The 13412-nt window shown below is 41.5% G+C and overlaps 1 protein-coding gene across 5 annotated transcripts in view; it reads right to left on the bottom strand.

Annotated features, from left to right (window-relative positions):
- The window catches only part of LOC309703378 (phospholipid-transporting ATPase ABCA1), a 233889-nt gene that overhangs the window by 81481 nt on the left and 138996 nt on the right, over positions 1-13412 (bottom strand). For all 5 annotated transcript variants that reach the window (XM_082528159.1, XM_082528160.1, XM_082528157.1 and 2 more), the window contains 3 exons: positions 12652-12779; positions 7804-7902; positions 7015-7204 (listed from right to left, as the gene is read on the bottom strand). In XM_082528159.1, the coding sequence (XP_082384285.1) occupies positions 7015-7204; positions 7804-7902; positions 12652-12779 (417 nt within the window). The remainder of the gene's footprint in view (positions 1-7014; positions 7205-7803; positions 7903-12651; positions 12780-13412) is intronic.

Genomic DNA, 13412 nt, shown 5'->3' with positions numbered 1-13412 from the left:
TCCGGTCAAAGGGAACACATCCTCATGATGTGTTCAGCTTCCACGGGTGGTCCATGCCTCGGAGTAACATCAATTTAGTGCAACCTGCTACTGTCAACAGGTAAACGATGCAGCGAGGACGTGATATGCAGAAGTTCAATTGTTTATATATGTCCGGATATCTCTGTATCTGTGATGATATTATAAATCGTCACAGGCAGCAATTCTCCACGTGAAAAATGATGCTCGTACCGGATACCACTGTGGACGGTAACACTAAGAGAGTGGCCACGACCTTATGTACTACACTGTATACCAAACACTAAAGCCTATGTTTTGACCCACTGGTAGACTTGCAGTTAACAGCAGGGAGGCTTCAGAGGTTGGAGAAGGAAGTGTCGAGGGCTAGGGGTCACAGTTCTATACAAGAGAAGTGGATAAGCACCTGTGCAGGTTTAACAGTGGGATATCGGCTCTTACATAACTAAAAACTCACTAACAATTTACTATATTTGTGTTTACATCATAACAAGCTTTTTTCCCCCTGCAATTCAAACATTTTATTTTTTAAATAATTAATGTGTAACTTTTACCCTCAACCACAGCACTAAATCTTAGGATGGGAGATACGAGGATTGTGCAAATTTCCAGGTAGGTCGTATTTAAACTGAATTTCTGAGATTTCCAACCCGGACGGTTGGAGCATCTCCACCAACCCTGAGTCGATAATCCAAGACGGCACTGAAAGTAAACAGCAGTGAAAGGATAAAACTTTTAATTTGCTGCATCGCTGTTGTTACAAAGCATTGACCAGGACGTGCTGCCGCAGTGTTTTTACGTACACAAAACTAAGTATTGTTCTGATGTGCATTTACTGCACGTATGGTTTAGCTAAGTAAAGAAGTCAGTTTTTTCCTAGCTTTTTTGACTTTACTGCTGAAGCAAACTGAGTGACGTCAATCCCGAGCTTCAACGTCCAACTTCCGAGGCATCGGGAACAAAGCATTAGTTTGCTTCTCTCCTCTTGTCTTGATTGTCTGGATTGTTTTCAGCGTCGTCTCGTCACCCTCCTCTTTTCAATTACCTGATCACTCTGTCTGTGTGTATATAATAGTTTTGTCTCCCCTTTGTCGTTTGTTGTGTCTGTTCCTGTCTGCTTTTTTGTTTGCTTCTTGGCTTCGTTTTGTTTTTATCATCTGCATATGCCTAAATAAAGGTTTGCTTTTAGTTAATTCAGTCTGTCTTCACAGTCTGCATTCTGGCTCCTCAATCTCTGCATTTCATGATAGCAAAGTCACACTTTTCCCTTTTTTCCTGATTAGAAACTTGTGTACAGTGTCTATGACCTTTTTGCAATCCTGTATAAAAACTAAACTGCAGTGTTTAACAATTAAATGAAGCTATTTTCCCAGCAAAATACCTCCCTAATGTCCAAGAAACTAAAGCTACTATTTAAGCTGTTTTTGTTCACTGTTCACTCACTTCTGTAGAAATCGCTGCTTGGTTGTCTTTAGGAAATATTCCTGGCTTGTCTCTCACAATCTTACTTTAATTCCTTCGTGCCTTATCTAATAATTGATTGCCAGAAAATGAAAGTGGGTGGCAAATGTTTGGTTAAATTCATATTCGTGATGCATCGCAGACAAATGCAATGTGAGGAGAATCACGCGTGTCTAAGTGAAGTCTGCAAAGATCGTTGATTGAGTGGGAGCTGCTTTTCTCAGGGGATGAGGCTGATGAATGCACCCCACAGTCTCTGCGCTTGTTTTGCACTCAGCTAGTTATCGCCACACACCGATCTCTGTGATATACTTCAGGATTTTGCATTTCACTGCGCTAAGTCCCGGCCAGGTGAAAGCATGTGAACCACATCATTGCACTAATTTATCACGGTTTCATCTGGCCAAAGAATGTGCTCCCAATACTAATCAGACTGCTTTTCATGATGTTTAGCGAAGTCTAATCTTCTGTCTGTATACGCCGTGTCCTTCATGCTGTGTGAACTCAAAGTAATTTCACTTTCTGCAGAATGCCCTTATGCCTGAGTGTGAGGCACCTGCTTGTATGTTTTTTAGGATGTCCTTGGTGTCGATTAGTTTGGCCACTGTGATTACTGCTACTGTGGCTTGTTCTGCAATTCCTGATTTCTCATGTTTGTGACTCTCAAAGTCAGATTTTTTTTAAACTTCCTCTTGCAATTTCTGTTCCATGACACAGCCATGGCTTGTTTATCCGGTCGTTAAGTGATGACGTGACGAATCCTACTTCCGGGCCTAAAGTAGTCTGCGTTTAATATGGCTTTTGTGTTGTTAACATGTTTAATGTTTTGTATTTTCTTCTATTTGATCTCAAAAAGCTCCTAAAACAGTCAGTGATCACTGTTGACCTCCCTCGGCTTTTATTACCGCTAATCATTTATTTAAGCTCAGTTTTTAAAACCTTACGATGTAACTACAGCCCAGCCCATGCAGCAGTATATGAATGACTAACCTCGTATTGTGGATGGATTATCTCAGTTGTTCTCCTGGCTGAAGTTTGGTCCTTTTACAGCATCCTGCCATGCGATTACATTTGTTCCTGACCACGAGAACACTCATGTTAACTTTTATCGGGTATCAAAAAGTTAGCTTGTTTATATTATGCTAACATAGCTGTGTCGCTATGTTATGTGTCACGTAGCACATCATTATATACCAGCTAGCCCAACTTCAGTAACCCTACAAACGTCACTGCTGTTTAGTTTTCTGTCTTCATTTATGTTGGAAGTGATAACAGAGCTGTACGTTTTAATTTGTTTCCAGAACCCCGCAGTCAGGGCATGCTATATTGTATTAGATAGAAGCTAGCGAGCTAACTCCCTGCTAACTTCTAACTCCATTAAATGTCATAAATTCCGTTTTCATGGATGCCTGGATGTTAAACTCAATTGTTACACCTGGTAGAGCAGAACGCTGATCATTTTATTAAAGATGAAAGACTTTAGACAGTTTTTCAACTCTCAGTAATGCCATAGTGATCGTTTGATATATGGACCTGCAGCGGAGTTTAGACCCAGACACGGCTAGTGACGTCAGACTTAACGACCGGATAAGTATAGTCGTACAATTTGGACATCTGGAAATTACAGGCCTTTGTGTCATTTGTGCCATTGGTGGTGCTACTGTGCTAGAGGGATGCACATCTAATGGGTTCCTCTTTTCTATCGTTGTCCGATTCTCCACTATCTTTACTTCTCCATCTGCTCTATTCTCATCCTAACTTTAAAATAATTTTAGTGGCAGATTGTACAATAAAAACTTAAAATCCTCAAGGTTGTTTCTGTGGAAAAAGTAAAGTCCATTTACAGGACCTGGATTGGAACAAATTCGATTTTATAAATAAATGAGAAATGACACAAGTGAATTTAACAAGATGCAGGCCAAAACTGGCCTTCACAAATGGTCTTTTTACTGTGGCTAAGTGTACTAAAATGACCAGCCACTTACAGTACGACACGATAAAGTAGAAATTCAGTTAAGCACCAAAGTAGGAGCAAGAAAAAGGACAGGGGTTGTTTGAAAATTGAGAAGCACATGGAGATAAGGGGAAAAGAGCAAAAATGAAAAATTAGGCTTGGGAAAGAAAGCCCTTCATAGCTTAGCGGGGCTATCGGGAGGATACAAAGACAAGAATAACGCCTCAACAAATGGGGGACTCCTGACAGTGCTGTCATGAGCTAAGACGGAACATCAGGGATGGGAAAAGGTTACACAAAGGGCACTACTCTTGTTTTACTGTCTCAGCGATCATCCTTTAGCATGATTCGTGGACAGGTGCTCCTTTTAAATGGCCCTGGAGGGCCGTGTCGTGGAAAGGAGCACACGGCGAGACTCACAAGTTCAACAAAGAACTACAGATCAATCCAGAGTGTGAAAGTGCACTGATTGCAGAGTGGTGCTGTATATAGGGGGAGTGAAAGGAATAAGGTAGGGGAATAAATGAGTGGCAAATGAGCCCAGTAGTTTTAGAGAATATCATTTAATGTCGTGCTTGTTGGAGGTTATCGACTTTGCAGTTTTACCCTTTTTTTAACCACGGTCTCTTAGCACTTCCAATATGACGTCTCCAAATGCATCAAAGGTTTAAGAGGAAATGTCACAGCAATTATCAAATTAAACCATTTCAGTTCATGTGCCTCAATTAGTATTGTAATTTTTCTCATCACTGAACCAAGGCTATAAGTGCTTTGAAAAACTGATATTGCAATTGCTGTTTAAAACCTAACCCACAGAAGTTAACACCTTAAACCTCACTGAGGAAATTTACTGTTTTGTTTCTCTCAGTTCACTTCAATTCAACTAAATGTTATTTATATAGCAACAAATCACAACAAAACTTCCCTAAGTGTTTTATATTGAGTGGTAAAGACTCCATTATCACACAAAGAAAACAGAAAACCCCAACAATCAAATAATCTATCAAAACAAGTGCTTTGGTGACAGCGGGAAGGAAAAACTCCCTTTTAACAGGAAGAAACCTGTGAGGCTACCTGAGCTAGCTCACCAACATGAGTTATTTCTGGTGTTTGCGTTAAAGACATTTTGATCAACAGTGTTTGAAAATTGTAGAATAAAAAAATCTGATGTCACGATCAATGTAGATGCCATGGGAAGTTGGTATCTGCTGGCTTACCTTCAAACCTCCAGGGGAAAAACAGTAATTACTGGGCTGCCCACTCACCAAAGTATTATCCAGCATCCAGAAGTAGCATGTCATTGTCAACGCAAGCCCATGCAAAACCGGGAGAAATTAAAAAAATAATAACAATATGCAGACACTCAGCCTTGCAGGACTAATCAGCACAGACCTCCACGTCTAGAAATAAAGATCCAAATGTAAAACTGCGAATTAGCTTCTGTAATTGTAATACTTCAAAGCCAAACCTCAGGCATTAGCAATCAACACTCCCCTGCTCATTTCCACCCTCTATCTAGGGTAAACTACTACAAACAAATTCTCAACCGTCATAAGTCTCCAAGAGGAAGAAAATATTGGCAGATTTAGCCGGGGTTAGCCATGAGCCATTCAAATTCTAATCTCTTAAAATGCAGGCACATGCCACAAAGCCTGAGCAAACAGACAAAGCCATCTCTAATAAAAATGACATTGGAGTGCAGTGACAGCTTCTCCAGCCATTCTCTGTCAAGCTTAGATTTCTCATTATCATTGGGAGACAGCAGTGCAAATCATTTAGCTCCAAATGAGACACCGCTTTCACTCTGTGCCGTGATTGGTTCAGTCAGCAGGTGGCAGCTGGTAGACAATGATGCTGTGTCTCTAACTTGTCAATCGATCCCAGCCTGGATCAAACCCCTTCAGGTCAGGTCCATGCAACATTTGCCCCAGCTGCCATGTGTAGTGTTAAAGTTATGGTCCATAGAGTATTGCTATCCGGTCGTTAAGTCTGACGTCACTAGCCGTGTCTGGGCCTAAACTCCGCTGCAGGTCCATATATCAAACGATCACTATGGCATTACTGAGAGTTGAAAAACTGTCTAAAGTATTTCATCTTTAATAAAATGATCAGCGTTCTGCTCTACCAGGTGTAACAATTGAGTTTAACATCCAGGCATCCATGAAAACGGAATTTATGACATTTAACGGAGTTAGAAGTTAGCAGGGAGTTAGCTCGCTAGCTTCTATCTAAATACAATATAGCATGTCCTGACTGCGGGGTTTTGGAAACAAATTAAAACGTACAGCTCTGTTATCACTTCCAACATAAATGAAGACAGAAAACTAAACAGCAGTGATGTTTGTAGGGTTACTGAAGTTGGGCTAGCTGGTATATAATGTTGTGCTACGTGACCGCTAGCGACACAGCTATGTTAGCATAATATAAACAAGCTAACTTTTTTTCCACTCGATAAAAGTTAACGTGAGTGTTCTCGGTGGTCAGGAACAAATGTAATCGCATGGCAGGATGCTGTAAAAGGACCAAACTTCAGCCAGGAGAACAACTGAGATAATCCATCCACAATACGAGGTTAGTCATTCATATACTGCTGCATGGGCTGGGCTGTAGTTACATCCTAAGGTTTTAAAAACTGAGCTTAAATAAATGATTAGCGGTAATCAAAGCCGAGGGAGGTCAACAGGGATCACTGACTGTTTTAGGAGATTTTTGAGATTAAATAGAAGAAAATACAAAACATTAAACATGTTAACAACACAAAAGCCATATTAAACGCAGACTACTTTAGGCCCGGAAGAGGATTCGTCACGTCATCACTTAACGACCGGATTGACGTGTAGAGCCAAAGTGCTCAGGACTTTGGAGTTTGAGCAGAAAAGGTGAGGTCCTTTGCAGATTCTATTTGGGAACTGCATGCTATGAAATGTCCTAAGGGACTCTACAAGGTAGCAAAGTTGGGGTATATCTGAAAGGACACACTATGGGTTTATTTAAAGAGAATTTTAACAGGTGTGTGGAACAAGCTGAATCACTTGCAATGGCCAAGTCGGTATATTTTCAGTAGAATCAATTTTGGTCCCATTTTCATGCATGCTCGCTAGTTCACAAAAAGGGAAGCAGCACAAAAGGCTGATTTACATTTTGCAATGCAATGCAAATTCCTTGTTAGTAAGTACCTTTACGTTCTCAAATCAAAATGATGCTGACTGGGACTTTCAGACTGCAAGCCAAAAGCTTCCATGATAAGCATTTTTATTGTGCTGTTGTGTCACTGAGTTATTTTTTATTTTTTTACATTTAGACCACTCCGCTCTCTTACTGCAGCTTATCCCTCCATGACACACATTCAGTAAATGTATGCATTTTACCAAAAAGGGGAAAAGAACGCTACACATCCAGCTGGGTGCAGTGGCCCCTGAATAGGCAGCGGCTCCATGTCTCGCTCAACAGACCTCAGAGAGATACTGAAACATTCACTGTTGCACATGATCGATCTCATAAATCTATAAATTCACATACAGTACGGACCGATCCACCCACTGCACCACAGAGAGACACGATTTCCGGAGTCGGACACTAACCTGTGGCGGAGGAAGGCCGCCCGCGCCGGGCGGGCAGTCGGGCAACATCATTGTCCGTTTAGGAGTGCCGCACTCGCAGCCGGGGGAGGGGTTAGACATGCTCCAGTTTCCATTCAGAAAGATGTCAGCGACTGACTGATCCACGGAGGGAGTGAACCAATCAGACCCCGTGGAGGAACAAGGTAGATTCCTGCAGGAAAATGAACATGAATATTTCACCGGCAACCGATCACCCCTGTCACCTACATCCATCACTGTATGCCTTATTTCCACTTTTTCTTAAACACTGGTGGTGTTTGGGGGATAAATCATAACAGTAGCAAAGCTTTATCATCGTTTTAATACAGCTTTGTATTTTTAAGACTCCTGGAAAATAACCACTTAATTAAAAGATTACAGTTTGTGTTTTAATAATGCATGCACAACAGGGCATTCAGAGCAGCTGCCGTAAACAAGAACTTCCGAGGACTCCGAACGCTTTAATATTTCCATCTCATAGGTTTAAACAGGTATTCATTATTCAGCTTATCCTGATCAAGACTGCAGAGAAAGCTCATTATTTATTGATCAAATTGGTTTTTACAAATTGGTTTTCAAAATCCTGCCAAGCATTTTTTTTCCTAGCTCCATGCCTGCTGCTGGATTTGTCGGAAAGAGGCTGATACACGCATGCATAACAACTCGCCAAACATACACAGCTTGCAAAGATTCAGACTCTGTCAGTATCGTTTGGTTTTGATGTTTGGCTGGATTCTTAATTTGCGACTCGTGTATACCCAGCCTACTTACGGTATAGGGTCTCCTTTCATGCAGCGTGTCCCAAAGCCAGGCTTGTTCAACAAGCTTTCCACCACCTGGGACACCTCCATATTTCCTGGCCCATCGTTGCTGTAAAATTCAACATAAAATAATGAAAAATTCCTCATTAAATATTTCAGTTTAATCTCTCACAGAAGGTCCACATAGCAATTTAATCCATGAGCGCCAGCCAGTCTGTCACAATGTCAATAAAACAGACAAACAAGAATTAAATAGGCATTATGAAAGAGAATGAACTTGGACAATGGCCTGTTGTGGCAGAATCGCTGCATAATGGGGAACATGAGAACAGGGTGTCTACGGGTAAAGTAAAATTTAAAGACTGTTTTAATGTCCCTTTTAGGCCAAACTGTGCACAAATCACGACTGAAAATCTGCTCGTTATAAGGCAACACATTCAGAAATAAACAGTGTTTTTGTGACAGGCTGATGGTTTTTTAATGCTTGTGTGATTTAGAGGTCAGTGAAGACAAAATTCTTTAAAACCCGACTTTTTGGAAGCAAAATACAAATCATGAAGGATGGGTCAACACTTTTACTCTAGCAGGGGAAGTGTTAATTCACCAGCTTAAAGTCATGTCGGTGTCCATCCATCCATCCTTTTTCTGACTCTTATCTAGTCCAGGTCATGGCGGCAGCGGTCTAAGCATGTTGTGGGTCTACCCTAAGGCAGGGGTGTCCAACTCCAGGCCTCAAGGGTCGGTGTCCTGCAGGTTTTAGACGCGTCCTTGATCCAGCAAGCTGACTTAAATGGTTAGATTACCTCCTCAACATGTCTTGAAGTTCTCCAGAGGCCTGGTAATGAACTAATCATTTGATTCAGCTGTGCTGACCAGGGTGATATCTGAACCCTGCAGGACACCGGCCCTCGGGGCCTGGAGTTGGACACCCCTGACTTAAGGCCCCCTCCTAGTATGACATGCCTGAAAAACTTCACCTAGACCTAGGAGTTGTCCAGAAGACACCCTGATCTGATACCCAAACCACCTCAACTGGCTTCTTTCAGTGTGGAGGAGTAGCAACTCTACTCTGAGACCAAGCTCCTCACTCTATAACTGGCAGTCTAATCGCCAGTTGTGTATTCTCAAGGTATTTCTTGTTAAATGAGCATCTTCCCACTTCCACAGAGTAAAGAGCAGGAAGCGGGGAGTCTTAGCTATCATCATCACACACGTTCCACCAGTGTATTGCCAAAATGAAACTCCCAGACAGTCCCAGGCATCTGGGATTTGTTTTGTTTAGGCATGAGATACAACCATTACATTAGTTTTTGTATGTCATAATTAATAATAATTTATTGTTAATAGTTTTGTGTATGTATATACATCAGTTTATATATATAAAAGACTGAAGAGCAGTAACATTATGTGACTTTTAAGACCTTTTATAAGGTCCAAAACAACATGACTGTTATAAATCTGTTAAATCAAGTGAAACTTCAGAGCTAGTTCAATCAGAAAAACCAGTATCTGAGGTTCTATAGATATTTGTTTTAGAAGTCCTGTCTATCGTCTCCTGCAGCACTTGATTGGGACATTTAGAGTGCCGTCTAATTCATTTTCCATATTGACAAAGAAGAGAAGATTGGAGTGACCATTAATGCCAAACAAATCTTTACATTCAAGAACTCCTGAGAAGAAATGAAACACGCTGCCTCGAGGATTCGATGTGTTGAAACGCTCAATAGCAATGCTCGGTGCTGCTGGAGTTATCTTAACTGAGAATGAGAGAAAAATCTCAGAGTTTACCAACTCCGTTTTTCGGCCAGAGAGTCAAAACTTCTTTGACATCACTTATTTAAACATTATCGACTGTAAAGCGATTATGTCTATAGCCCGAGCTCAGTGCAAGCACGAGCCGATATGAGCCTAATCGAGATTCTGTGTATAGTACGGGCTCCTCGAAGCCTTTCATTATTATCCCAGTGTCCTGTACATATCTAAGCCCGGTCTCAGTTAAACAGTCTTCACATTCCAGTCCTGTTCTCATTACTAACCACACACACGCTGCCCTTTATCTTAAGGGTACTGTGGGAGTTAAAACACAGTGTTTCATAGAGACCACAGCGATGGCTTCCTGCCAGCTGTAGCCACAGCCCGGCCAACCGTTTGGATTAATACAGTGTTCATTGTCTCATTTAGAGGCGTCTCCGTGAAGGTCACGCGGTCATTTTCTTGGCCACCAGCGAGCGCGATTGAAGTGGTCCGATTGTAAAAATGGATTATGTGCAGCCATCTGTTTTGCTATTAACAATGGCTGGGTTACCATGTTATTAAAGATAATAAAACTATTGGACGGTTGTAAAACGAAGACTTGTGCATACACACAGAAACAGCGGAACTAATGAAGAGTTTATCTAGTCAAAATGACACAGCATAGATGAACTGAAGATAACTGCAGAAAGTCAAATGAAGGCCACGTGACGACACAGAACAGAAAAAAAAAAACCCTGTTGGTCCACAGAGCAAATGTCCCAACTATTAAAATTTTAAATGAGCATATATTTAAAAATAATAAAGTCACTTCACATCTAAATCATGTTTTGTTTTTATTTTTTATTTTATACAGCATGTTTTGGATTTCAGCACTGTGGAAAGAGACTTGAATGAATTAGCACCACGGACAGAGCGAGGCTCACACTTAGGTCTGTTTCAGCACCACGGAGAGAGACAGCACTGCATTTTGGCAAAGGCAATGGTTCAGTTGCATTTTTTAAATGGCCTTTCGTGTATGTGAGAATCACCTAAAACCTCACTGTACATTTTAAAAGACTTTTTAAATGACTTATTAGCAGCTCTCAGTGCGGTGACAAGTTCTAGGGCTGCTGCTAACAATGCCGTCAGTTTTAAGTTTTAGGAAGACTCTGGTGACTCCATCCATCTATCCACTTGGGTACATCCTGGACAGGTTGCATGAAAACTAGAAAAAGGGTTAGCTGTTTCTCCTCACAGCTGTCTGTCCAGGGTTTACCCCACCTCATCAGAAATCATCAAAAAAAATGCCTGTTTATATATTTAACCTGTCCAGCATGTGATGTCAAAACTGTGGTCTAAAGAAAGACGTGCGTATACTTCATAGCAGCACAAAACGTAGCAGAGTAAACTGATGCAGGAGGGTAAAGTAAGTCATGTAAACTGAATCTGCAGGAAGTGTCATTTGTAATTACATAAAGTGTTATGAAAGCAACCATAAAATTCTGCTGCAAAAGAGCATTAAAATGTTTCAGTTAGTGGTAACGGAAATAAAACAGAACTAAAATCTAAAGTTTATGATCCAGATGACTAGAATGCAGGCTCTATATTACATCATATCTTCACTCCGACCAACAGCTTTGTTTCTGTCTTGAACGAGCCACTTTCTCACGAGGCAACACTTATTACCTATTATGCCTCGATATCCTCTGAGCGAATTTCCTCAAAGTGCCTCAGTGGGAAATGAAACACCTGTAGGCTGAATAACTAACAAACACCTCTTCGTCACAGGAGCGCAGGATGAATTACGAGTAGTTCGCTGGCCTTGACGGAAGCTGCAAATGTTGATTAAATTGTTGCAGCACTCAGGTTGTTAAATCGAAAGGGTCATGTTACAGCAATTTTGTGTGAACGTGGAGGTATTTAACTACCAGCTCATCACCATCATCATCATCCTTGAGGCTCGGGCGGGGGGGGGGAAAGAAAATTGGAGAAATACTTCAGTACGCCTTCAGGCTTTTCTAACAAATCTATTTAAAAGCATGGGTTGTTCCATAATTTAAGTATTACTGTTGCCTAAAACTAACAAAAGAAAAGCTGTAAAGTGGAGAGAATAATAATAATAAAAGACAAAAAAAATGGTAAATTAAGTCCAAAGGCAACATTTACTTTTCACTTCACCTGACTTCCAAAAGTATTTCTGCAATTATTTTCCATCCTCCTTCCCCAAAGTTGCAAAGCTATGACATCACCGTGGGCGGCTGTGGCTCAGGAGTTATTAGAGGCCATCTAACCCGAGTCGCCCGGCTCAGTCCAGGTGCTGGGGCCATAGAGTAAGCACCGTATGGATCTGTGTGTGTGTGATTTGGTGAATGGGGCTTGTAATGAAATGTGCTTTGAGAGCGCAATTAGAGGAGAAGCTCTATATAAGCACCAGTCCATTTACACGATGCGCTTACAATGGGCGCTGTGGTAACAACACCAAAGCAGCAATATTAGATGGAGTGATTTACAGTGGTGCATATCAGCGCGCCGCACGCGCCTCCTGAAGTGCTTTCAAAGTCCACTGGAGCCGGGCCTTGTCACAAGCTTTGCCATTTATTTGCAATGATGCTGAACGGCAGCCGAGGACGGGCGGTGTCCAGATCGACGTCCTCGGCGAGATCATCTCTCAGAAATGAAACGGCGAGGCCCGTTTCTGTAACATTTTTGCATTTTTTGCGCTTTGATTTTTCCATCTTTGAAGTTGAACTTTCCTACACAGTTGCAGAGTGTGTTGTTTATCTACTCAACCATGTCTGCTATTACAACTACCCACTGCTCCCTTAAATTATTCAGACCCCATCTGCCTCGGATAACAGTACAGATCATTTGTTAGAAGATTCCTTCGCTGTGAAAATCACGTTGATTCGGTTTCATGAAACTGCAATAACCTTACTGATGTTACTGTTGTATGACATCATTCAGCAGCAGTATCTCCTAAACTTAAAAAAAATCTAAAATAAATCACAGGTTGTTGTTAAGGCTCAAATCTAAATTAGAATCTGGGGTGAACTCGATTAAAATGCCATTTTAACTGATACCCGAAGAAAAACCACAAATCATTACTACATCTTAAACACGTTACCTATAGAAGGTGGTTTGAGGCAGGCCATACATCCAGGGCTGCAGCTCCAGGGGTGGAAATTCGGTGAACGGCGGGACGATGAGGGAGAAGATCAGAGACAGGCAGACAAAAAAAGCAGGCAAGACCACCTAGGAGGATGGTGACAAATTTAACAGTAAAAAAAAAACAAAAACAACTTTCTTTTTTTTCCTTTTAACAGTTTCTGCTCTGCCCCAGACATTTATCTTACTCTTTTGAAGCAAAATGTAACAGAAATCAATTAAAACAGATTTCGCTGAAGTCTAGGGAAATAATTGCAGCAGATAAAAAAAAGGAGAAAGTAACGAAACTGAAACAGTTTTACGACTCGCCAAAGTTTCTCGAGCAAAATCAGAAACACAAATCCTTCATGCTTCCTTTTTTTTTTAAATTTTAAAGCCTTGAAGTTCCATTTAATCATGGATGTGCTGCACAGTTCCTGCACAGATGCAGGAAGCGAGTTGTATTCGTTTTATCGCCAATATAACGTCACAGCACGCAGCGGGTGGACGGAGTCGGAGCCACATTCCTTTTAAACAAACACAAACAATCATTATTATGCATCGTTTTAGGATCCCTGCACGTACGACCCACGCGCGCGTTTTATGCACTCGGAACGGTCGACGAGAGATCGATTTCACCGCCGCGTCTCCACCGAGCCGCCGCGCTGTTATTGCATTCCACGTGGCGCGGTCCGGACTGATGCGATCTACAGCGGCGGGGCACCGACGCAATAATGTGTA

This window comes from Aulonocara stuartgranti (assembly GCF_965226115.1).
Source record: "Aulonocara stuartgranti genome assembly, chromosome: 3".
Lineage (NCBI taxonomy): Eukaryota > Metazoa > Chordata > Actinopteri > Cichliformes > Cichlidae > Aulonocara > Aulonocara stuartgranti.
Note: the sequence above shows the minus strand (reverse complement) of the source record. Positions and strands in the feature narration are given on the sequence as shown.